Source organism: Orycteropus afer, unplaced genomic scaffold, assembly GCF_000298275.1.
Source record: "Orycteropus afer afer isolate SDZICR_OR568_19922 unplaced genomic scaffold, OryAfe1.0 scaffold00334, whole genome shotgun sequence".
Taxonomy (NCBI): domain Eukaryota; kingdom Metazoa; phylum Chordata; class Mammalia; order Tubulidentata; family Orycteropodidae; genus Orycteropus; species Orycteropus afer.
The window spans coordinates 3,638,351-3,665,405 of record NW_006921921.1 but is presented as its reverse complement, the minus strand read 5'-3'; the positions used below and the strand labels follow the sequence as shown (position 1 = coordinate 3,665,405).

The window sequence follows — 27,055 nt, the reverse complement described above, 5'->3', positions numbered from 1 at the left end:
TGGACTTGTTTTCATTGTCTTTAACTTCAAGTTGAATTTGCATATGAGCAGTTGATGGTCTGTTCCACAATTAGTTGTGTATCAACTTGGCTGGGCCTGGTTTTGACTGGCTGGGCAGCTTGATGTAATTATTTCTCATGATGAGATTGGTAATCAACTCCAGGGTGGAATCTACTGGAGCAGCTGAGTAGCTGCCTTAGGGATGTGGGCTACTTCCAGTAGATAAGCAGCAGCTTTGAGGAAGGTCTCCAGCTTTTGGCACACTTGAACCCTGCATGTAGCTGAGTCATTGTTCAGCAGCCTGCCATGTTGTCTGCCGATCTTGGAGACTATTAATGGGTTTAAGTTAGTAGCTGGCTGTGTGTGTGTTGATAATTTGGGGATCATATCATTTTACTTATTGAACCTGGGCTTGTGAGCCTCAGCAGCCAGCAGCTGCCTAAGAGAAGCCTCCAGCTTTAGTGGACCAGGAACAAGAGGCAAAACTGAAGCCCAAGGTCAAGGGGCTTTCACCCAGCCCCTAGAGCTGGCACTATGAACTCAGACTTCTAGCCTCCTAAACTCTGTACCATCCTCACAATCCCTGCTATACTTGAGCCCATCACTGTAGTCACTATAGTATCAACTATTTAATTAGTGAGTGTATTATGAATTTGATATCTGGGCTTCTTTTGCTGGCCATCCAGAACATTATTATAGTTTAAAATATGTTACTATTTTAAGCGACTGGGATCTTAAAAGCTTGCAAGTCGCCATCTAGATGCAGTGATGGGTCTCTCCTTGTCTAGAGCAAAGAAGAATGAAGAAAATCAAAGATGCATGGAAACAATTAGTCCAAGCTACTGGTAAACCATGCGATCCTCAGCCTATATGACTATGAGACCAGAAGAACTAGATGGTGCCCGGCTACCACTGTCAACCACTCGGAGGGGGATCCATGTAGGAGATACTGGATAGAGTGGGGACAACAATGTGGAACAAAACTCAAAATCATGGGGGGGAAAAAAGGGACTAGGTTTGCTGGTCTGATGGAACCACTGACACTATGGCCCCTAGCTGCCCTTCAGGTCTAGGAATTGAACCTACTCCTGTGGCTTCTACCCAAACAAAAGACAGGCATATGAGTTGAACATTTACACTAGGTAGATACACTCCTTGAAGAGAACAATCAGGTGAGAATAGAAGGGCTGTGTATGCACCGGGAGACAGCTCAGGGGGCAGGAGTGCATGGAGGGAAGAACAGGGAAGACGTAACTGTAGGGAGGAAGTGGGAGGGAAGCTGTAGCACTGCGGGAAACTGCAGTCAATGTCATGAGACAAACTGTATGTGAGCTGCTGTGTGCAAAGTGAATTTGCTCTGTAAACTTTCACCCAAACCACAATTAAAAAAAAAAAAAAAAGTTACTATTTTAAAAAACAAAGATGTCACTTTGAGGAGTAAAGTGCTCCTGACCAAAGCCATGGTGTTCTCAATCACCTCATAAGCATGTGGAAGCTGACAATGGAAAAAGAGCACCAAAGAAGAACTGACATACGGAGTTGTGGTCCTGGCAGAGAATTCTGAATATCCATAGACTGCCAAAAGAAAGAACAAACTAGTCTTGGAGGACGCATAGCTCAAATGCTCTTTAGAAGTGAGCATGGCAAGACTTTGCCTCACGTACTATGGACAGGTTATCAGGAGGGACCAAACCTCAGTGGAGGACGTCAACCTTAGTAAAGTAGAATGTTGTTGTTGTTAGGTGCCGTTGAGTTGTCTCTGACTCACAGCAACCCTATGCACAGCAGAATGAAACACCCCCCAGTCCTGAGCCAGCTCCATAATACCTGCTACACTTGAGCCCATCACCACAGCCACCAGGTCAATCCATCTTGTTGCGGGCCTTCCCCTCTTTCATCAACCCTCCACCTAACCAAGCATGACATCCTTCTCCAGGAAACGGTTCTTTCTGACAACATGACCAAAGTATGTGAGATGAAGTTTGGCCATTTTCGCCTCTAAGGAATATCCTGGCTGCACTTCCTCCAGGGCAGACCTGTTAGTTCTTTTAGCAGTCCACAGTACTTCAGCATTCTTCGCCAACACCACAGCTCCAAAGCATCAATTCTTCTTCAGTCTTCTTTATTCATTGCCAAGCTCTCACATGCATATGAGGCAACTGAAAATACCATGGCGTGTGTCAGGCATACCTTCGTCCTCAAGAAGACATCTTTGGTGTTCAGCACTTGAAAGAGGTCCTTTGCAGCCATTTTGCCCAGTGCTATACATCATCTGATGTCCTGACTGCTACTTCCATTGACATCAATTGTAGAACCAAGTAATGTGAAGTCTGACAATTTCAATCTTTTCTCCATTTATCATAATGTTGCTTATAGGACCACTTGTGAGGATTTTTGTTTTCTTTATATTGAGATGTAATCCATACTGTGGACTGTATTCTTCAATCTTCATCAGTAAGTACTTCAAGTCACCCTCACTTTCAGCAAGCAAAGTTGTGCCGTCAGAATATTGCAGGTTGTTAATGATTTTTCTTCAAATCCTAATGCCACAGTCTTTTTCATATAGTCCAGCTTCTCGGATTATTTGCTCAGCATACAGATTGAATAAGTACGGTGAAAGGATACAACCTTGACGCACACCCTTCTTGATTTTAAACAATGTAGTGTTTCCTTTTTCTGTTTTAATGACAGCCTCCTGATCTATGTACAGGTTCCTCAAGAGTACAATTAAGTGTTCTGGAATTCCCATTCTTCTCAATGTCATCCAAAATTTGTTATGTTCCACAAAATCGAATGCTTTGGCATAGTTAATAAAAACACAAGTAAACATCTTTCTGGTATTCTTTGCTTTGAGCCAAGATCCATCTGACATCAGCAATTACATCCCTTGTTTCACATCCTCTTCTGAATCCAGCTTGCACCTCTGAAGTTCTCTGTCAATATACTGCTGCAACCATTTTTGAATTATCTTCAGTAAGATCTTACTTGCATGCAATATTAATGATATTGTTTGGTAATTTCTACATTCTGTGGGCTCACCTTTCTTTGGAATGGGTACAAATATGGATCTCTTCCAGTCAGTCGGCCAGGTAGCTGTCTTCCAAATCTCTTGGCATAACTGAGTGAGTGCCTCCAGCGGGGCATCCGTTTGTTGAAACATCTCAATGGGTATTCCGTCAATTCCTGGAGCCTTGTTCTTCGCCAGTTCTTTCAGTGCAGATTCAACTTCTTCCTTCAATACCATTAGTTCTTGATCATATGCCACTTCCTATAATGGATGAACATTGACCAATTTTTTTTGGTACAGTGACTCTGTGTATTCATCTTCTTTTGATGCTTCCTGCATCATTCAATATTTTGCCCATAGAATCTTTCAGTATTGCAACTCAAGGCTTAAATTTTTTCCTCAGTTCTTTCAGCTTGAGAAATGCTGAGTGTGTTCTTCCCTTTTGGTTTTCTAACTCCAGGTCTTTGCACATTCCATTATGGTAGTTGGCTTTGTCTGCTCAAGCTGCTCTTTGAAATCTTCTGTTCAGCTCTTTTATCTTGTCCTTCCTTCCATTTGTTTTAGCTACTCTTCAATCAATGGCAAGTTTCAGAGTCTCTTCTGACATCCATTTTGGTCTTTTCTTTCTTTCTCATTTTTAATGACCTCTTGCTTTCTTCATGGATGATGTTCTTGATGTCATCCCACAATTCTTCTGGTTTCCAGTCATGGGTGTTCAATGCATCAAATCTATTCTTTAGATGGTCTCTAAATTCAGGAGGGATATATTCAAGGTCACAACATTTTGGCTCTCATGGACTTGTTTTAATTGTCTTAAACTTCAAGTTGAACTTGCCTATGAGCAGTTGATGGTCTGTTCCATAATCAGCTCCTGGTCTGGTTTTGGCTGAAGATATAGAGCTATTCCATCTCCTCTTGCCACAGATGTAATCAATCTGATTCCTGTGTACTCCATCTGGCAAAATCCATGTGCATAGCCACTGTTTGTGTTGTTGAAGAAAGGTATTTGCAATGAGTAAGTTGTTGGTCTTGCAAAATTCTATCATGTGATCTCCAGTGTTATTTCTGTCACCAAGGCCAAATTTTCCAACTAACGGTGATTCTTCGTTTCCAACTTTTGCATTCCAATCAACCAGTGATAAGCAACACACCCTGATTGTGTGTTTAGTCAATTTCAGATTGCAGAAGTTGATACAAATTCAATTTCCTCATCTTTGGCTTTGGTGGTTGGTGCATAAATTTGAATCATAGTCGTATTAACGGGCCTTCCTTGTAGGCATATGGATATTATCCTATCACTGACAGACTGTACTTCAGGACAGATCTTGAAACATCCTTTGTGATGATGAATGCCATGCCATTCCTCTTCAATTTGTCCTTCCCGGCAGAGTAGATTATACGGTTGTCTGATTCAAAATGCCCAAAACCCGTCCATTTCAGCTCACTAATGCCTAGAATATCAATCTTTATGAGTTCCATTTCATTTTTGACAAATTCCAATTTTTCTAGATTCATACTTCGTACATTCCACGTTCCGATTATCAATGGATGTTTGCAGCTGCTTTTCCTCAATTTGAGTTGTGCCACATCAGCACATGGAGGGTTCTGAAAGGCTTATTTTATCCATATCATTAAGGTTGGTTCCACTCTGATGAGGTAGCCCTTTCCCAGTCCTATCTTGAGTGTCTTCAAACACAAGGGGCTAGTCTTCCTGCACTATGTCAGACAATGTTTCCAAGCTATTCATAAACTTGCCCAGTAATGTATCAGACTGCTATTCATAAGGTTTTCCCTGGCCAATTTTTGAGAAGTGGGTGGCCTCCTCCTTTTTCCTAGTCTGTCTTAGTCTGTAAGCTGCATTGAAATCTGTGCACCATGTGCAACCCTGCTGGATCTGAAACATGAGTGGCATAGCCTCAAGCCTCACAGCAGCAATGTACAAGCTCCACAGGATGAAGAAGTGACAGACAAGTTTGTCTCCCTTAGCTGTTGGAAACCTCTGCACCCTCCCCTTACCTAATTCCTACCTGGAACCTGCCACTTTGTGGTCCCTGGCTGCTCCCTCCCTTTCCTGGCTCTAGGGGCTTGGGGCCTAGCCTTGCTTCCTGCCCCTTTTTTCCTGGATATCCTGCTGCTCTGAAGGCTCCCAGCCTCTCCTGCTCCCTCCGTTTCCTGGCTCTAGGGAAACTGGGGCCTAGCCTTGCCTCCCACACCTTTTTACTTGGATATCCTGCCTCTTCGCAGGTCCCTGGCCTCTCCTGATCCCTCCCTTTCCTGGCTCTGGGGGCTTGGGGCCTAGCCCAAAGTAGAAGGTCAGAGGAAAAGAAGACCCTCAATGAGATGGACTGACACAGTGACTGCCATAATGGTCTTAAATGTATTCACTGTATCGTGAGGATGGCTCAGGACTGAGCAACATTTCGTTCTGTTGTACACAGGGGTGCTATGAGTTGCGACTGACTCCACGGCACCTAACAATAAGAACTATGATACTGCAGTATGCTTCCTTGCACATCCAGTACTAGAAGCACAGTATAAGGTTGAAGGGTAGGTGCTTATATCAACTGATGCTCTCTCATTTGGAGTGACTGACAAACCCTTCTATTTTCACCTGCTTGCAAATATTCAGTGGTTGCGGACCCTTACTAGAGCCCTAACAGCTTTAGATAGCTATTCCTTACTTCTGCTCTAGACTGCCTACACATAAAATCAATGGTTCTCCAACGATGCAAACAAGCATCTGTTCACGCTGGTTAAAATGTGTGGAGATTACATGGAACTTAATTTGGCAGATCTAGGGTAGGACTCAGGCAATTCTAAGGCAGGTCATCTACAGACCATATATTGGAATTTCTTGATGGAACACCTGTGTAGATAATGCACTGTGCATCCCCGCACGTTAAACTAAACATCAATTGCTTATCTTTTGAGTTTTACCAAACAGGTAACCTATACTCAAGATTATTAAAAACATAATATGTCTACACTGAAAAACAGGTTTTCATTGCTGCACATGGAACAGGAACAATTGGTACCAAACCAGTTCCCTCTTCCCTCTTAAACAACCAGAAAAGTGGACAAAAATATATGAAACAATGATTTTAAACACTGGGCAATAAGCAGCAGACTGTGATCCCCAAAAGAACAGAAAGAAACAAGGTGAGCCCTCACCAGGTTTGGTTTTCTTCCTGGAGGCATTCACCAGACCCTGGGCAAAGGGAGGAGAGCCCAAGGACAGCACAGCACGTCAGTAACTGGAAGAGACAGCTTGGAGCTGGATACCAGAGAGGAGGGAGCTATGCAGAGGACTAGGAGGCAGGAGCCATGAGGCCAGGGAAAGAACATCCAGGAAACTGTAAGCTAAACCACCACCAGAGCTCAGAGAAGGCTAGGAGACCTCCCAGATGCGACCAATTTGAGTTGAGAGGCCTCCTAAGCACCTGGGGCATTCAGTAGAGACCCCAGAAAGCCACGTCTTAGCAGTGAGGCTAAGCAGTCCTAGCCTGAGAGCAAAGGCTCCACTAGACCACCTTAACAACATCTACCAAAACCCCGAAACAAACCTCAACAGGAGAAAACCGAGCCACGAGGAAAGTAACTGCCTGCCACAGAAAGCTCAGTATTCTTTGAAGACGACAAAACCCAGGCTGAAAGGAAAAAGAGTAAAGAAAAAATTCTATCGATCTAGAATTCCACGGCCAACAAAAATATTCTTTAGTGAAGAAGGCAAAATAAACACATTTTCAGACAAAAGCTAAGAGAATTTGTTGCCAGTGGACCTACACTACAAAAATGTTGTAGGAAGTTCTTCCAGCTGAAGGAAAATGGTAACAAGGTTATGACACCTTTCCTACAAAAGGAAAACAGTCCAACACCACCTGCCTGCCATTGGCCGCTCACTGCACACCTGCTTTGTGAATGCCCCTCTCCTTTATGACTCGGGCTAAGAGCTGTTCCCTCCTGCCCCGCTGAGCTTTCCCTCCCATCTCCTCACTTCTTGTTTCATCAAGCACTTGTACTCCTTCCCCTTTTCCATGGGTTCTTTCTCCTCAGCTTTAAAAACATTCAAATTGCACTGATCTTAAAACAACTTTCCCTCAGCCTTCCGGTCAAGTTACCAATCTCTCTCATTCTCTTCACAGACAAACTCTTGAGCAGTTTATATTTATGGTCTATTTTTTGTTCCTCAGTACACTGGAATCTGGCTTCTGTCCTCCCTATCCCATATCCTCGTGGCTCGGTTTTCTCCTGTTGAGGTCTAGTGGAGCCTTTGCTCTCAGGCTAGGACTGCTTAGCTTCACTGCTAAGACGTGGCTTTCTGGGGTCTCTACTGAATGCCCCAGGTGCTTAGGAGGCCTCTCAACTCAAAACACCTCTCCTTCGGTTCATCAGTAACCTTCTAAAGGCCAAATCCAGAGGGCACCTTTCAGTTTTCATTTTACACCTTTGTAGAATTTCTTGTTATTGATTCTGTCTTCCATTTAACAATTCTTTCCCCTTCTTGTTTCCATGAAAACACCCTTTCCTATTTCCTCAGCCATGGCTTAGAGATGTGCCGAAATAATAGGCCAGTAACCGCTGTCTGAAGGTTCCATCATCAGTCTTCTCCCTTGAGATACACCTTCTCCTCACTTATTGACTATCTCATTGTCCAATATTTCATACTTATGATAGTGAAAAAAAATCTATCCAACTATTTTGCTCATTAACGACACACATCTGGCAGCAATGAATACCAAGGTGCAAGGTGAGAGTAATGCTGGCTGTGATGGTTAAGGTTATGTGTCAACCTGGCCGGGCCAGCATTCTTAGTGGTTTGGCAGTTATGTAATGGCGGAGCTGCCCTCCATTGTCCTATAATGCCGATTTCACACAACAACCCAGTCTTCAGAACCTAACCAGGTCTAAAAGTGAGGAGAGAGTGTGCTGTCACAGTGGTCTCATTCAGTTAACGAATGCTTGTAGACAAATGAATTCTCAATCAATCCAGTCACCATCTCTCTCCTGAACTACACTCCAGTAAGAAGTAACAAACTTTCTTCTCTGATGACACTTCAAACTTCACAAGTCCTTTGCTGTCCCTCTTCTCCTGTTCCTTTCAGTGAAAGGCTTTCTTAGTTGCTCAGGCCACACACCAGGAATTCTTGTCTTCTGCTTCCATTACTATTGATATGTAATTAATTAGTCTTATTTATTTAGCTTCTTTTCTGTCAAATGTGGATTCCTTGTCTTACCCCACATACTACCTTAGCTCAGGTCTTTATAAGTCCAAAATATTTGGGGGGGCCTTTCCCTCCTTTTGATACCTTTCTTGTTGGCTGCACATTACAATCTGGCCCTGTTGGGCACAGATGTGTGTGTGTGTGGGGGGGGGGGGGGGCTTGTTTTGGCCAAGTAGATGTGTATGGAGTACAGTACATCACTTCTGAGGGGAAGCAAAGCCTTTAGGCCCAGGGTGGGCTCTCCAACATGTTTCCCTCTGCTAGTGATGTCCCAGGGGCAGGCTGTTCCATAAGCCCATCCCAGAGGGAAGACGGCATGGAAGCTGAGCCGTGATGATGAGCTAACACCATTAAGAGGTAAACCTTTCTTTTATTAGCAAAAAATAAAACCCAAAAACCCACCACCCCAACTGACCATCTGCATTCCGCAGGTGTCAAAATACCAAAGGGCTTTAAGTTCAATCAATTAGATTTAAACAGGTAATTGGTTACCGAGTACAATTAGTAAGACTTAACGTAAGCCTTCCTGTCAGTAAGTAAGTGAGTTTGGGAAAAGCCCTATGTTATCATAAGCAAAAGTCAGATGGAAAGGTAACACTGGCAAGATTTTGTAGAGGCCACCTGTCCTAGTCTACCCGAGGATGTATTCTCAAGTGACCGAGTGTCTTACTGAGTTAAAAGGTCGTGGATTATTTGGGAAGCGTCCCCAGTGGAAGCAAGACTCACAGATGCCTGTAGCCTGGCTGGCACATGTGGTCAGCTGTCCTCTTTATTGATTCTTGAGAAACAATTAGTTTTCTGGTTTTTCATACAAAGAGCAAAGAATACGAGGTATCAATGCCAGAGATACTGGAATCAGCACCAAAAATGCTTTTGTATAAAGGAGGAAAACAGTTTTGTGTAAAAAGGGAAAAATATTGAGAAAAGTTCTTAGTCTGTTTTAGCCTTAGAACAGTGACAAAGCCCTTTTTCTTCCTATGTATCTATACACCATCAATACCTCAAAAAATTCAGATCCAAGTACTAATGGTCAGTATCTTTCAACATTTAAAGTATGACCACGAAAGAAAATATGAACAATTCACATCCAAAATGATAATTATCAGAGGCTGATTCTCACTAGCAAAGTCATGTAAGATTCTTGGAATAGGCATCCCTTTTTTACTTACAACAGAAAAATATATTTACACCAAATTTTGAAACATTTTCATTAGCACTATTAAATTCAATGCTGATGACGTTGCAAACTACTGCGACTCTTAAAGAGCAGTAAAATGCCTTTGTTTAAAAGAAGTGTGACTGTAGATGAGGGCAGGAAGACAATATGCAGTAATGAAAATAGCTGTGTTACGACGGTGATGATTTTATCGGCAATTTGAAATATCATCAACCACGCTTCCTTTTCAATTTTCAAAAAGGAAGGAAAATAGAGCCAGGGAATACATTTAGACAAATTTCAGGTTTGTGAATATGCAAACTTAAGTTCTATTTATCAGGAATTAATTTAGAAATAGAACTTATATGAGATTTCAGTAAAAACCTAGCCCATCAAAACAGAACACAGCTACAAGAGCTATTATCTTATACTATACAAAACATTGTTCCACCTACTACTTTGGCGAGTAGCGACTGGAACCTTAAAAGCTAGGAAGCTGCCATCTAGATGCAACAACGGGTCTCTCCTCGTCAAGAAGAAAGAAGAAAACCAAAATTAATGGAAACAATCAGTCCTAGTTACTGGTACACCATCCGATCTGCAACCTATACAACTATGAGACCAGAAGAACTAGATGGTGCCCAGCTACCACTGCCATACACTTGGAAGGGATGTAGGAGATCCTGCATAAAGAGGGAGAACAATGTGGAACAAAATTCAAAATCATTTGGAGGCAAAACAAAAACAAAAACTGAGACTATGGCCCCTAGCTGCCCTTCAGGTCTGGAATTGAACCCACAACTGTGGTTTCCAGCCAAACAAAGTACAGGCATGTGAGTTAAACATTTACCTCAAGTAGACACACACCCTGGAGAGAACAATCATGGGAGAAGGAAGGGCTGCTTATGCACAGGGAGACAGCTCAGGGTGCAAAAGAGTATGAAGGGATGGACACTGGGAGGAGGTAACTATGGGGAGGAAGTGGGAGGGGAGCTGCTGCATTGTAAATTTTGGTCAATGACATGAGACAAAGTATATGTGAACTGCTGTATGAAAAGTGAATTTACTCTGTAAATCTTCACCCAAATCCTAATATAAATAAATAAATAAATAAAGAGCTATTATCTTATTGTTCTTATACTGATGACATATTAGAAGGTAGGGAAGCCACACTTGTCACTATCACTCAATCTAAACAAAAAAACAGATGGGTCCACTTTCACAAAGGTTTCATTTACACAAAGCTGCTTCAGAATTTTCCTAAAGTCTCATCTGTTTTTATATTTATTATGAAATATTTCAAACTGAAACAAAGAACCTTCATGTGTCCACAGCCTAGCGTCAAAAACTATCAACTAATGGCTAATCTTCTCTCTGTTTTAAATCCCTTCACCCCTATCAAACCTGCCTGTCAACTATCCATCCACTTTCTCTCACTTCCCCTCCCCTCTCATCCCTGATAACCAACAAAGAAAATCCCCTTCCCTGTGTAAACCTTTCCTTGACTTTTCACAATAATGGACACATACAATATTCAGACTTCTGTGATTGACTTATTTCACTCAGAATAATGTCTGCCAAGTTCATCCACAGTATGAGGTGATTTGCTAATTCTTCATTATTCTTTAATGTGGCATAGTATCCCACTGTGTGTATGTACCATAGTTTGGGTATCCATTCATCTGTTAATGGGCACTTAGGTTGTTTCCATCTCTTTGCTATTGTGAATAGTGCTGTGATGAACATGGTTGTGCATGTATCTACTCATGTCTTGGGTCTCACCTCTTTAAGCATATTGCGGTGAATTGCTTGATATGGCTCTTTTAGGCATTGTCCTCCATATTGTAATGCATAGTAAATCCTATTATCCATGCCTGTTTGGGAGCTATGGTAGCATAGTGCCTAAGGCACTTGACTGCTAACCAGAAAGCTGGTGGTTCAAACCCACCAGCCACTCCTCGGAAAGAAGATGGGGCAATCTACTTCCGTAGTGATACTGCCTCAGAAACCCAAGGAGGGGGGGGGCTATGAGTTGGGTCCAACTCAATGGCACATAACAACAACAACAACATGCCTGTTTAGGATGGTGTGTTAACTTGGCTGGGCCACTGGTCATAGTTACTCCCTATAAAACCAAAAACCAAACCAAACTCACCGCTGTTGAGACGATTCTGACTCATAGCGACCCCTCCTTGGATTTCTGAGGTGGTATCACCATGGAAGTAGATTTCCCAACCTTCCTTCCGAGGAATGGCCCGTGGGTTTGAACCGCCAGGCTTCTGGTTAGCAGTCAAATGCCTTAGGCATTATGCCACCAGAGTTCCCGTTATTCCCTATAATGACTGGCTATGGGCTCTGTGGCAGAATGTGCCAGTGAGCAACTGAGTAGAGCTGCTTTTAAACTCCTGATTATTCAAGTCATCCATGTGGGGTATTTCTGTTGCAGCAGCACAGGTGGGATTTATCTTGAGTCCCGCCTTGCTGGAGGGTCTAACTCCAATCACTACCCTTAGCTTCCTTGAGGGCGTATATAAGAATCTTCTGGGGTGCACCCTCCTCTCGCTCCAGTTCTGCATTGTGGCTCATCTTTATCTCATCCTGAGAACGGGGAACATCCTCCAGACCTACCTACAGGCCTGGGACCTGCCTGCCAGCCCCCACCACCACTATGTGAGACGATACCTTGGGTATCTGTGAGTTCTGAGAGACAGTGAAGTACAGAACCCTGAGACAGAGGGGAGGTTACTGAGAGGAGAAGGAGGAGTTAACGTCTGAAATGATGGAATGGCACAGTTGTTGTTGTTGTTATGTGCCATCGAGTCGGACCCAACTCATAGCGACCCCTCCTTGGGTTTCCAAGGCGGTATCACTACGGAAGTAGATTGCCTAACCTCCCTTCCGAGGAGTGGCTGGTGGATTTGAACCGCTGGCCTTCTGGTTAGCAGTCAAGTGCCTTAGGTGCTATGCTACCAGAGCTCCTCAGTTTGGACATTTGGGATATCTTTAACCTCTGCCTCATGGGGACTGGCCTTGTGCTGATCTTTCTAAGAGAAACTGTTCAAGCAGATGTAGTCCCAGTAATGGGATTGCTGGATCACATGGTATTCCTATGTCCACCTTTTTAAGAATGAGCATGGAGACTACACCTTCATCCCCTCTCTCCCAAAACACAGAACGCTTACTAAAGGTCAAGTGCTTTCACCCTGTGCATTCATATCTGGTCCCAAATATTATCCACTTCATAAGACTACCTTCTCTGTGATTATACTGATTATTAAAAAAAAAAAAAAAACTGTTGATGTTCAACACTAGAAATTCATTAAAACATTTCAAAGGGATCTTCTTTTCCTTCTTTCCTCTTGAGCTATTATTTTTCCTCTACAAATAAACTTGGTTTGTTAAAACTGCTACTCAAAATTACATGTAATGAGTTTCCTATTCAATTACTGCTGCTCAGACATCCAGAATAAATTATCACCAGACCATCTTCATGCTGAATATTGTTAATGTAGCACTCGTATTCCAGGCCTTGAGACCCCTTCTACCTATACCAAAGGGAGCTGTAGTCAAAACTAGAGCAATCCAGGAGGAAACCCTTTGGAAATTGTTTTGCTCCAAAGAACTGAGGGATTTATCAGCTTTTGGGAGTACTTACTCCTCAGAGTCACAGGTTGCCCTCAATGGGTGAGGTTATTTATCAAAACAGTATGAAAGCATTCATGCAATGATTCATCCACAACCACCGCTGGCCCAGAAGCGGTAGCTATTTCTAATACTTTAAATCAGTGCTCAGAACAGTTTTTAAATTTTTATTTTTATTATTATTATTTTTAATCTACCAGTGGGCAGACATTTGTGAAATTCAATAAACATTTAATAAAATTTTAAAAGCCATACGAAATATAATCTGAACTTTTTATTATTCAGTCAGGTATTGTCAATTTGCTTTTAAAAGATTCTAAATCTTTCCTCTTCTCTTCTGCCCTTCTCTCAACACAGACCAGTGCAGTCCATGAACCACCCTCTGTGCAGCTCCCTTCTACTGTATACAGCTGAACAGTGAAATACAATAGGCCCAGCAGCAAACCCACCATGTAAGTCAGAATCTAGCATTTAGAGAAGAGTCCTTAAAAAAATCCCCTAACTGAAAGGCAAATCAAAACCACAATGAGACCACTTCTCTGCTATTAAGATTAGGCTACGATAAAACATAACCCACACAAAAAACAGGTGTTGGCAAAGATAGGGAGAAACCAGAACCCTCACATTCAGTGCTTGTGGGATTATAAAATGATACAGCACTATGGAAAAGAGTCTGGTGGGTGCTCAAAAAGTTAAACACAGAATTATACCATGTGATCCAGCAACTGCACTCCTAGGTACATACACAAAAGAACTAAAAGCTGGAACACGAGCATACTTATGTACTAATGCTCACTGGAGCATTATTCACAACAGCCAAAAGGTGCAAACAGCCTAAATGTTCAGCAGATGGATGAGTACAGAAAATGTGGCAGATACATGTAACTGTTCATTTTCTGTTGTTTTATTGTGACCACAGCCATCTTTGAAGAGACATCTCAATCTCAATGTGACAGGACACACACCTGACCCAAGCCTCATACACAAGCAAATGCTGGTTAATCATAAGGAAGACCAAAGAACTGATGCCTCTGAATTATGGTGTTGGTGACGAATATTGACTGTATCATGGACTGCCAGAAGAAGGGAACAAAATCTGTTGTTTGGAGTAAGTATAACCAGTATTTTGTTCTGTTGTACAGAGGGTTTATGTGAGTCAGAATCGACTCAATGACATCTAACAATGATGACAATGTGGCCAGAATGCTCCTTAGAAATGAGGTTAGTGAGACTCTGTCCCATACACTGTGGACATATTATCAGGAGGGAATAGTTCCTGGAGAGGGACATCATGCTTAGAAAACCAGGTCAGTGAAAAAGGGGAAGACCTGCAATGAGACCCACTGACACAATGGCATAGCAATGAGTGTGTGGACGGCAGTATTTGGTTCTGTTGCACACAGGATCACCATGAGTCAGAACTGACTCAATGGCACCTAATAACACCAACATATACATACACTAGAGTATTACTGCTCCATAAAGAGAAATTTATTTCTGATAATGCTGTAACACGGATGAACCTTGAAAACATTATGCTAAGTGACACAGGCTAGTCATAAAAGGTGATATGATATGATCCCACGTCTATGAAATGTCTAGAATAGGCAAATGTATGGAGACCAAAGTTAATTAGTGATCATAGGGATGGGAGGGAGGGAGAAAGGGAGTCACTGCTTAGGGGGCTCCGAGCTTCTGGTAATGGTGACAGAAAAGATTTCTATAGTGTTAAGCTAAGGAAGCCTCCGACTTTCTAAAATTTAGTTTCCAAGCAAGTAGTTCATAACCAAGAGCTTTATCAAAGTACATTATCTCTTTCCACTCCTCATTAAAAATAACAAATGACCTTTTAGCCAAGTCACATTTTCTATAAGGAAATCATCTGGAAAAAAAGAGATAACAGATGCAGTTGCTGAGTGCCTTCCAAAGGCCAGACAGTTTACACACAGTATCCCTAGTCAGTCCTGGGCAGTTACACAGTATCCCGATCTTATATAATGGGAAAACTGAGCTTCTGGAAAGTTAGGAGACACGGCCAGGTCTGGGGCTCCACTACACTCATTCTGTCACACCAAGAAATCATTTCCAATTGTTCAATACTATGCCAAAAACTGAAAGGTCTGTGGAAGCAGACTATCATCTGTGCACTGGGGAATCTCTGGAGCCAGACTGCCTGGGTTTGAATGTCAGTTCTGTCATTTCCAAGCTGAATAACTGGGCAAGTTACTCAACTTCTCTGCCCTCAATTTCCTCATCTGTCACAGGGAGACAGTACTGCCACCTACCTCTTGGTAAGAACTACCTGGCACGCGTCAGCCCTGTGGTCGTCATTCCCCTCACACCGAGCTCTTCTACTCCCTACTTCAGGTCGCCAATGGAATCATGCTCAGTTCTCGTTCCCATTTTCAATCAGTGAGTCTATCTCCTAATTCTCTTTCAAATACATCTTCTCCATCCCCACCCCCAATTTCTGCTGCAACTACCCCACTACAGCCATCACTGTCTCCTCTCGTCTATTTAACAGCCACATAAGCGGATTTGCCTCTAGCCTCGTCTCCTCCAGTCCATTTTCCACAAGTAGCCAGTGAGCTCTCTGAGCAATGTATCTGATCCTGTTACTCCCCTGCTTTACACCCTTCAGCTGAGTCCCAACGCCCCAAGGATAAAGTCTCATGACCTTTCCACCTACTTTCTCCAGCAGGATTTTTTTTGCCTCTCTTTAAGCTATAGCAATATTGAGGGTCTTCTGGTTCCTTGAAGGAGCCACACTCCCTCTTGAATCACCATGCCCCAATATCCCTTTCCCCAAAGACTACAGAGGTGTCACCCCAATCCTAGAACTCATCACACTGCATTGTAGTTGGCACTTCATTCATCAGCCTCCTCTGCCCTGCACTCATATTAATTCACTGCTGTATCCCAGTGCCCAGCACAGTGCTGTGCATACGGCTGAGCAACAAACATATTCACGGGTTGAGATATCACCCATGTTTTTTTAATCCCATTAATCAGTCACCAGATTGGAGGGCAGGAAGAAGCCGTTATCATCAAAGCACTTGAACATTCAGCCCCTGAGCTTCAAAGTCATAAGACAACAGATGTTTGGTTGACCTCCCCACAGGCAGGGGCTTCAGGAAGATGTCCTGCCTCTTTGCTCACCTTTCTGCCTAGGTGGCAGCCATGCTGGCAGATGCTGCCATGCTCACCACTGCTAGATGGCAAGACAACTTCCAAGATGAAGAGGGCAGAGTCAAGCACACACAGTTTTTCCCTCCTATCAGCCCACTGACAGCTAAATTCAGACAAAGAACTAGACACTGTGATGCAAGCTGGGAGACCACCTTTTGCTCACCCCTACGAGGGGCAACTGCTCTGTCTGCTCAGCACACTGGACGTTCCAGATTTCTCAATTTGCTCGTCTAGAGCGTTTCTGAGGGAAAATGAACTGGCTCCCTCCCTGGGCATACTTGGTCATTACACTGACTAAAAGGTGTACCACACATTCTTCACAAGCTGTAATCTACACTCTTTAATTTTCACATTTTATTTCTGAAGCTTGGTTTTATTTCATTCACAAAAACAGCATTTCTAAACAATGCCCTAACCTCTAAACATGTTAATATTTTATGCTTTCATCCAGCCAGGTATGTATTCATATAGAAAGGACAGCATTCTTAATCAATTTCTAAACAATGCCCTAACCTCTAAACATGTTAGTATTTTATGCTTCCATCCAGCCAGGTATGTATTCATATAGAAAGGACAGCATTCTTAAGCATAGAAAAGGCAGATCAAAAGGAAGCACAAACACTTTTTCAGGTCTCACAACTGATATTTCATAGACTCAGCAGAGAGTCAGTTGTGCAAGGGTGACCATGAACAGAAACCAACCAGTGAAGCTGCTCAATGAGATGTGGCATGCACGTACAGGTGTTTATGTGTATGTGTGCACACTACAAGCACAAAGTACACCTCTGGAAACCACTGAGTGTGGTGACCAGATAGCACCTGGAATGTTTACCACCATCTAAGCTGGTATAGTGCAAGATACCTCCTCCCAAGCGTCACTAAGCCCTCCAGTGTAGGCACATTTTTGTTCATTACCTCTACTTAGTATCATGTATCATGATCATCCACTCTTGGATGATCACTGATAAGCATGAAGAAACACTGGCACCCGGAGGCCTGATCAATTTCCAGTCTTCTTGTCATTTGTTTGATCTTTTAAAAGCACCATTCTCAAATCTCATGCTTTGATACCAAAAGATAAAGAGGCAGACAACATCATTTAGCTTTGGGGTAGCTCGGGGATAAATAGCATTATTAACTGATTCTTAAGAAAATAATTTAGGAGGAATGATAAATAAAACATTTAAAGAATATCTCTATAAATCAGCTTTATCATGACAGTAATAACCAGTTTATACCAAGAGCAATAAACATTTGAAAGAGGAAAAACTGTTTCTATTTTTTACCTTTTCAGTCATTAATAACCCATAAGGAGATACAGAAGTAGCTTAAATAATGCAGAAAGACAAGAGATTGGGAGTCCTAGATCTGCCACTTAATGCTCATTGACACAACGCATTTTGAAGCGGAGGCGTGAAAGTGCTGGCCACTCACCTCTGCACAGACGGGGTGGATTCCTATTGTGCTGTCCAGCTGCTTTTTGGTCAGCCCACACTTCAGGGCAGCTGCAAAGCCCTGGGTAACTTCTCCAGCATTTGGACCCAGAACATGGAAGCCCACTACACGTTCCTAAAGTGGAGAAGAAAGCAGTACAACTAAGCTGCATTTTTCTATCTTTTCCTTCTACAGAGCCTAGAACACTTTCTCAGTCTTTTCTAAAAAACTCATTTCGGAATGGCCAAAGACTTAATATAAGTCTTTGTTGTTTATGATAAAGACAAGATGGGCCAGTACAGAGAGCTTGGTGTTCAAATCAAATAGAAAGGCAGAGACTAGAGCTGATGAAAAATTTAAAAAACTCTTAAAGCACCAAATTTCTAGAAAATGTTACTAAAGTGCAGTGATGTCCTCATGTCAATTTGGTTGTCTCAATGCTATAGAGAACCTCTCTATGACAACTGTAAGAGCAGTCATTTGTATTTAAAAAAAAAAAAAAAAAAAAAACTAAGGTGATTAAAGAAAGTATGTATATGCTCATACTTGTGTCCTGGCAGCAATCATAAAAGTTTGAAAAACATTGACCTATTCAATTCCTAATTTCGTAGGTAAGGAAACACTGTGAGGTCAAGGAGTTTGCCCATAAGTAGGCCTTCAGTTGCCAGGTGTTACATGTAGCAGCAGGCAATGAAATCTTCAATCAGAACCCAATTAACAGCTCTTCCCATTACAGATTTCTCATTAATGCCAGCTGCTTAGGACTCAACTTTGCATTACTCTTCTTTTTATTGTTCACTATTTTTAGACAGTGAATGACTTCATTGTTCTCCCTTTTATAAGCACAAACACATATGGTTCCTTTGGTTCATCCACTCAGTGACTGTTGCCTGCCCGCCTACTACGGGCAGGGCCCTGTGCCAGTGAAGATGAAAAGAGGAGTGGAACTTTGGTCCCTGTCCTCTGATCATTTGTATGCAGCTGGGAGAAGGGTAAAATACTAAAGGAATACATGTATTATGTGATGGAAACAGAGCTACATATTAAAACAAAGGAATTACTGGAAGGCATTAATTGAGAATTGTACTTACATTGTCCTTGACGTTACAAATTATTTTTGCATAACATTTGTTGTTATCTCTGGATGGAATTGTCCACTCCAACGGCCAGAAATAACTATGGTAAACCTAAGGAGAAATAATCACAATTTAGGCCCATTCTCTTAAGCAGTATGTTTATTAAACATGAAGTGTGGTGCAAAGACAATGGAGGCTTTTAATAATTAGACTTTCATCAAACAATAAAATTCATGGATTAAACAGGAATTTGATCAGAAAGTTAATGACTCTGAATTTCTCATTTTGAGGCCTTTTTGTAAGAAGCTCATCCCCTAGTAATAGCTCAACCTCAAAACAGTAAACCTCAGGTAAGAATAGTAACGAGAGCAACCAATGAGAAAGAAGTCTCACAATCGCTTGCTGTCTTACATTAAAAACAAACAACTCTTACAGGGATGACAATTGGGGCAAGAAACAAGTGAGGGGCCAGGAACAATGACAGCAATTATCTAGTTCTCCTTCATGTTTCTCAAAGACATTTCCTCCTCTGGCATTTTTCACTCTGAGCATTAATATTTCTATTAAGAAAAGGAGGAAACGAAGAAGAGAGGAAAGGAAGCAAAGACAGGAAAAGGAATGAGAAAGAAGGCATGACACTTCTACTGATGTTTCATAAACTTAAGTCCTGGGTGACAAATGGGTGTGTTTGGTCCCTCCCTCCTCCAACTCACACTATTAGCCTCAGTATAAAACAAATATAGTAGGCTCCCTTTTAAAAATACATTGATTATGATGTTACAGTAAGTGTTCTTCTATGCTGTAATACAATGTAAATTTTTTAAAAACATGGGTTACAAAATTAAATGCCTACATCACAGCAATTATGTAGGAAAAATATGAATAAAGGAATCACCCACAACTGCTAACTGCTGTGTTAAGACATGCCTATGAGAACTTGTTTCCTATTTACTTATGTTTTTCAAAACTTCGCTCATCCGCATATTTCCATAGTGAAAAAAGCAACCTGTGATAAAATAAAAGCCAAAGACTGTTTGCCAAGAACTATAGGAATATATATTAAGAACCTTAAATTTAAGTATGTTTTGATAGGAATCTATTCTCAGAAAACAGAGAAGCAAACAATGAAAATTACAAAGATATTCACCATTCTATATATAATAAAAACTGGAAAAAAAAAATCTAGTGAAAGAATGGCTTGAAAAAATATAGTATAGCATCCCTAAAAAGAACTACTATAGCCATTTTTTTAAGTGGTGTTTTAGAGAAAGGAAGGACAAGGTAAAATGTTCATAACATGAAGTTAACTGTAAAGTAGGAGAAAAAAAACTGCATGTTAATCATAATTTTTAAAAGTATGGACATACCTATACAAAGTTATATATACATATATACATACTATAAATACACATGTAATATACAAACACATATAAGTATTTATGAAAAAAACAACTGGAAGGAAACATGCCAAAATGTTAAGAGCAATTATCTTTTCATAAGTTAAAATTTCCTTCTTTATATTGTCCTAATTTTTCAAACTTCCTATAATGAGCTGTACTACTTTTATACTCAGAAAAAAAGTCAATAATGTGTTTAAGAGAACAAGATATTACATGCTACTACAGCTGAATAGAGGAAAAAAATATGAGATTTAAAAAAGACTTTTATATCAGAATTGCTTCTGATTCACAAATCTGGCCTTTTAAGCAGTTTTAACAGAAACTTCTTCCACATGACTTAAAATAGCAGCGCCTTGGTGCAGGCAGTCTCTGGGTTAGGAGCATGCAACTTACAGACAACTCCCACTTGTCCTTTAATGTTATGGAACTTTGCTCTCACTCTGAAGTAACTGAACCAAACCCGACTTAGAGCAAATTCATCATAATCACCTTCACTTGCTGCCTGTGCAGCTTTTATATCATTGATCTTGCACTAACCCACCCACTGCCATCGAGTTGGCTCCGACTCACAGCGACTCCATATAGGACAGAGTAGAGTGTCTTATGGGCTACACAGGCTGTAAATCTTTAGAAAGGAGAATTTTCTCCTGCAGAGTGGCTGATAGTTCAAACTACCGACCTTTTGGTTAGCAGTCCAATGGTTTTAACCACAGCACCAGCAGAGCGCCTTTTTCTTGTACTAAATTAGGCTAAATAAGAACAATATGCACCTGATCCAGCTTACCTACAAACTCTTAAAAACACAGTTAGAAACAGGTCTTGTTAGTAATCTGGGGACTGCCTATATAGCATTATTTGTGTATATAAAAACAATTTATTTCAGATGCCTCTTCCTATGTCAAAATTGTTATAAATTAAGAGATTAATGCTAGAAAAAGACCCAATATTACTAATGGTCAGGGCATTTAATTTTCCATTTTTTTCTTTGCATTTTCGTGTATTTTTCATATTTCCAACTACACTGTCTTACATATAAACCACAGTATGTAGTTTTAAGAGTAGAAGGAAATATTGGGTCAACTGACTAAATTGGAAAACAAAAGGAGGATCACATTAAAGTGTACTGTTAAACTTTCCCAAAAATGGCAACCATACTGTGGTTATACCAGAAAAAAGGAAGGACACATTCAAGTGTATAGGTAGGGGTAAAGGGGCATTCGACGTACACTCAAATGGTTCAGGACAAGAAACACACAGGTGAGCATGCACCTACGTGCATACAAATACAGAGAATGCGAGAGGTATGAAAAGTACAATACAAATGGGCAAACAATACGGTGTTTGGAAAGTGGTATGGGCAGGTCTTTGAACCATCTATCCTTCAGCTTCTCAGTATGCTTGAAATTACTTAAAAAATTTGAAGAAGAAAAAACAGTAGTACCTTGGTGTAAGAGTGAAGAGGAAAAAATACAACTCACCTCAATATTTTCTTCCCCAAATTTCTCCACAGCTTTCTCTTCAGAAAGGCCACAAACACCATATTCCAAAGGAGTAAAGACAGTTGTTGGAACATTTTCATAGTCACACTGTTTTCAAATAGAAGGGAAGAGTTATGACAGGCCTAATTACAACTCAAAAAAGGGATGAATTTCAAAAAGACTCAAAACTGAGAGAGGGAGAGCAGACTCCGAACTCTCCAATGCAAACACGTGCAGTCACGGCCCCAGGGGTTACCCTGCTGCACCAAGGACCTGAGCTAGTGACAAAGAGGAGACTTTGAGGCTAAGACTGATTATGAAGAAACAATTCACACAGCTTCCCCATCCATCCAGCAACTCATATTCCCTGTAATTACCTACTTCTTCCCTCAATAAAACAGACAAAACAATACTCAATGCTGGTAGTTTTATATTGTCAGTGACAGAAATTAATAAACTTTAGAAAAAGTTTAATTAGGTAATACATATTAATAGTCATAAAACAGTTTTACTTTCTGACCCAATAATCCTGCTTTTGAGAAAAGTCATTTAATATAAGGGAAAACCTCCAGTATTAATGAGCATTACAGCAGTACTCATCAACACTGGCAATATGTCATCATAATATCCAACATTATGCATAGTACAACATACTGTAATATCTTTTAATAATATACTGTAGTATCTATGTTGTTGTCGGGTGCTGTAGAGTTGGTTCTGACTCACAATGACCCTGTGACACAGGAGAACTGCCTCACTGAGGTTCCCACAGGCTTTAGTCTTTTCTCCCACGGAACCACTAGTGGGTTCAAACCAGAGACCTTTCAGTTAGCAGCTGAGCACTTAAACACTGTGCTACCAGAACTCCTTATCTTGTACGTAATATCATGAAGCTATTAAAATGCTAATAAAGATCATAGAAACAAGAAGTTAATGCTTATCACAGTATTTTTCAAAGGATATTTTATGTTAATAAGTATAGATAACAAAAGGGGTTCTGACGTCAACTTCATAAAATGCTAGATTAAGCAAATCAATAGGTTTCTCTGCCATCAAATTTCTCAGTCTTTAATATGCTGCAGTGACTGGTGAAAAATGTGTTAGGTAAATGTCAAATCTATTTGTAAGTGCCATTTGGTAAAAACCTAGCCGTCACATTTGCATACAGGGGTGAGCCTAAGAAACATGCTGCATTTGAAATTCTCATTCACCAAAACAGTAGGGTGAAATGTTTAAAATGCACTTCCTTCTAGAAATAATAAATACCACTGTTCTCTTGTTACGTGCCGTCAAGTCATCTCCAACTCATAGTGACCCTATGTACAGCAGAACAAAACCCTACCCAGTCCTGTGCCAACGTCACGATCCTTGCTATAACCAAGCCCACTGTAGTCACTGTGTCAATCCATCTTCTTGAAGATCTTCCCCTTATTCATTGACCCTCCACTTTACCAAGCATGATACCCTTTTCTCTAAAAGAACATAAATCCTATGAATTCTCTGATTTCAACATAAAGGCAGAGGTCCACTTAGAGCCGCAATGTTATAAATCAAGGACCAGATTTACCTTACTGCTTTAAACAACCAGAAAATGAAACAGCTTCACACTGGACAACTGACAATACAAGTGTGATCCTGAGAGAAGGGGAACAAACAAGGGGAGCCCCAGGACTGCTCTCGGTTACTCGTGGAGGTTTCTAGGCCTCAGTGCAGGGAGGGGAACCCAAACAGCCCAGCAGTCTTTCTGAGTTACGCAGAGACTATAATTCGGTGCTGAAGTTGCAGGGAAGAATACCAAAGAGGATGGAGCTGCACAGAGAGCTCTTATGATCTGCAGAGGGGTCCTTTTGAGATTGTGGCTGAGTACTGACTGTATATACATGAGAGGAAACTACTCACAAATGAGGAAAGAACCACTGGAGAAAGCAGTAGGTTCAAAAATGACCTGAGTACACACAAGACTGAAAACAGCTCCTGTTTCACAAGTCAGAGTAGAGAGTTTGTGATACAGGAGGAATGGGGTAGTCCTCAGAAGGGCAGCTATTCAGTAATCAAAAAACCCAACCCAACCCAACGCATAAGTAGAGTCCAACTCACAGTGACCCCACAGGACAAAGCAGAAGTGCCCCCATACGTTTTCAAGGCTGTAAATCTTTACAGAAGCAGACTGCCACATTGTTCTCCCATGCAGCAGCTGGTGGGCTTAAACACCAACCTATAGGTTAACAGCCAAGCGCTTTAACCACTGCCCCACCAGAGAGCATCCACCTATTTAACAGTGACACTAAATCAGTCCTAGAGGAAAGGTTGTTGTTACCTCATCTTAAAAAGCTTAAAAGCAAGTTACAAAAAGGTAAAACTGATCCCAACTAACGTAACACCCTGACAAAGTCCAAAACTTTTAAAAGAATGTAACAAAATCCAACACCTAACTTCGTTTACATCCATTCAAAAGTAACAAGACACGCCAACGGGACAAAAACAAATCAATCAATATACACAAAGATATAGGGGTGATGGAATTAGGAGACAAGGTCATTAAAAGAGCTACTATAAATACGTCCTGTATATTCAAGAAGGTGGAGGAAAACCTGAATTTGTTAAGGAAAAAACAGAAAATATATTTTTAAAAAATGCAATTAGTAATGATCCCTCCTTGGATTTCCAAGGCGGTATCTCTACAGAAGTACATCGCCCAGTCTTCCAAGCAGGTCAGAGAAAAAGGAGAAGACCCTCAACAAGGACTGACCCATGGCTGCAAGGATGGCTCAACCACAGGAAGGACTGGGAGGATGGCACAGGGCAGGGGACTGCTTCATTCTGTCGTACACAAGGCTGCTATGACTGGGAATCTACCCAAGGGCACCTAACAACAAAAACATGGAGAAAATACCTCACAGCAATTAATTCAACAAACTTTTAGATACAACTCATTCTGAAGTTAAAGACATCTTTGCTGTGGTTTTTCTTGCATTTCCACATAAAATACTTTATATTTACTATAAAGTTAACTTAAAAATACTACTCAAGGTAGTAAGAAAGATGTTAATGTTTACTATTTGGTAAAACAAATAAAGCTATCTCAAGTGCTTGTACCATGACTATGGTTCTTCTGCTAAGCGTCCATCATGCTGGGTTTAAGGCTGGGGCATGTGTCTTACCGAGCTTTCGAAGAGCTCAGCACAAAGTCCGTCATCCCCAGTCTGACTCAGCTTTATGGTCTGCTCTCGATCAGTGTTTTTGAAACAGTAAAAACACTTTCCTTCATTCCTTCATCCATGTTCCCAAAATAACAATGAAATATTTAGTCTGTTTAGTGGCAAACTTTTTTTAGCAGCTTTGAAAAGGATCTTAATCAAAATCAATTTTTAAATTTTCTATTTTCCATCTCATTTTACTTAGGAAAACCATAAATTACAGTAGTCTTTGCAAACTGAGGGATTTTTGAAAGTTTTAAGACATCTTTTCTATCCTCATACCTATTTTTTTAAAAAAAATAATCCATACTCCCCAAACCTTCCTTTTTTCTCTTAGGCAATAAATTACCGTATTGAAGAGAACAGAGGCTACAATCAAATTTGGATTTGATTTCTGTCTTGGTGGCCTACTAGCTTTGTGACCTTGGATAAGTTACCTCGTTGCCATCAATCTCCACATAGCTGTCATAAGAACTGAAGGCACTTCAGCACAGAGCCAAGCACGTTGGAAGCACTCAGCTGCCCTTTGTCTTCCTTCCCCTCCCAAAGTACGCTAGTCATAAACAATAAAATAAGTCAATACCAGTTTTCGAGGCAGACACAAACACTCATGATTCAATTTGGGTTCCCACAGCTGATGTGAAGGGATCATGAAGTTATGTTTAACAGAGTTATGTCATTTCTACTTCTGGTAAGATGGTGGAATAGGGAGAAAGACTACACAGACCCTCTTCAGCAAAGAAAAGGGGAACCAATTAACACAGACACATAAGATAATCCTGGAACCCTGAGCCTTGAAGGGAAGGATACAGAAGTGAACTAAACCCCAATTAACAGAAGAATTTGCATGAAAATACCGAAAAAGGAGACATACGGAGCTGGGTCTGGCAGCAACGCTGAGCAGCCTGACGGCACGGCATAGACAGCTTGGAGAGTGCGGAGTGGTGGTAGGACCTAAGAATTAACCTAAAAATCAGCCCTGCTAGCCAGGGACTGCATGGAAGACTGCTCTGGTGGCTGGGAATAAAACACGCAACACCAGCAAAGAGAAAGGCAGGCTGAGCTGTGGACTTTTTTTTGCCTGCCGGGAGGGCGCCGCCATTTTGAATGTTTACAAGCGGCTTGACCATTTTGGATATTTAAAGAGACAGCACTCTCCCAGATTCCAGGGGCTTAAGAACACGTTCTGCTTGCCAGTAACCCCAAGGACACTCCGAACCTGAATGACTGAAAAGGTGCAACATTCCCCTTTGTTACTCTTATACCCCACACCCTTAAGTGAACAGAGGTGTGGCCATTCCCCACTGCCACCCACCTTCTGGGCCCACAGGAACTCCATCCCAGTCTGTGTGCTCAGGCAAAGCCTGGGTGCCCTGCTCTATCTTCCCCCGATTTTTTTCTTTTTCTTCTCTCTTTTTTCTGGTTTTTAGTTTGCTTGTTTTTGTCTGTTTTAAAAATACTATTATTAATAATACATTTGTCCTTTTTACTATTATTCTTTATTCTTCCCCTCCCAGGTCCTAGTTTTCAGCTCTTTTTCTTTTCCCTGTTCATGGTTGCAAATTTTTTCTTTTTTCTTTTTATTCTCCTGGTTAACCCTGTTCCTTGTTTTTCTTTTTGCATTTTTCCCATTTTTTTCTTCATTATTCTCCTTCTCTATTTTTTTCTCTTATTGACCTATACCCAGATATTGCAGGTTTTCTTGTTTTTTTCTTCTTCTTTTTCCCTTTTTTCTTTTTTTGGTTACTGTTCCTGTGTGATTACATGGTGTATTTTTTTCCATGTGCTTTTAGTTTTTTGATGGTTATTCAGTTGTTATTTTTGTCTAATTGAGGGGGAGACAGCAACAGTCCCCATAAGACACAACTACACCCACACTTCCTGCAACTTCACTTACTGAGCCAGAGCCACCACCTCCTTCTCCATCAACAGGCCAATGATAAAAAACCACCAAAAAGAGCCTGAATCACTCTTGGCAGCTCTTCACAAACAGTTAACAGAGATACAATGTCACGATATCTTGGAGACAACAGATGATCACAGTCCACATAAAGAAGATAAAGTGGTAGAAGCAAGGGAGCAGAATACAGACCCAAAACATATCCCTGAGGAAGAAGCAGCATTGGAACTCTCTGATAAAGAATTCAAAAGAATTATCTTCAGGTATTTTCAAAGGATTAAGAGACAGACCAAAGAAAACACAGGAAATATCTTAGAAGAATTTTGGAAGAAAATACAAGAACAAAATGACAAA

At 41.1% G+C, this 27,055-nt stretch overlaps 1 protein-coding gene across 1 annotated transcript in view; it reads right to left on the bottom strand.

The window, feature by feature from the left end:
• TXNRD1 (thioredoxin reductase 1) overlaps nucleotides 1-27,055 on the bottom strand; it is a 124,544-nt gene that overhangs the window by 2,994 nt on the left and 94,495 nt on the right. The window contains exons 13-15 of the mRNA XM_007952399.2: nucleotides 21,605-21,712; nucleotides 18,742-18,837; nucleotides 17,651-17,785 (exon numbers count right to left, since the gene is read on the bottom strand). Of these exons, the coding sequence (XP_007950590.2) occupies nucleotides 17,651-17,785; nucleotides 18,742-18,837; nucleotides 21,605-21,712 (339 nt within the window). The remainder of the gene's footprint in view (nucleotides 1-17,650; nucleotides 17,786-18,741; nucleotides 18,838-21,604; nucleotides 21,713-27,055) is intronic.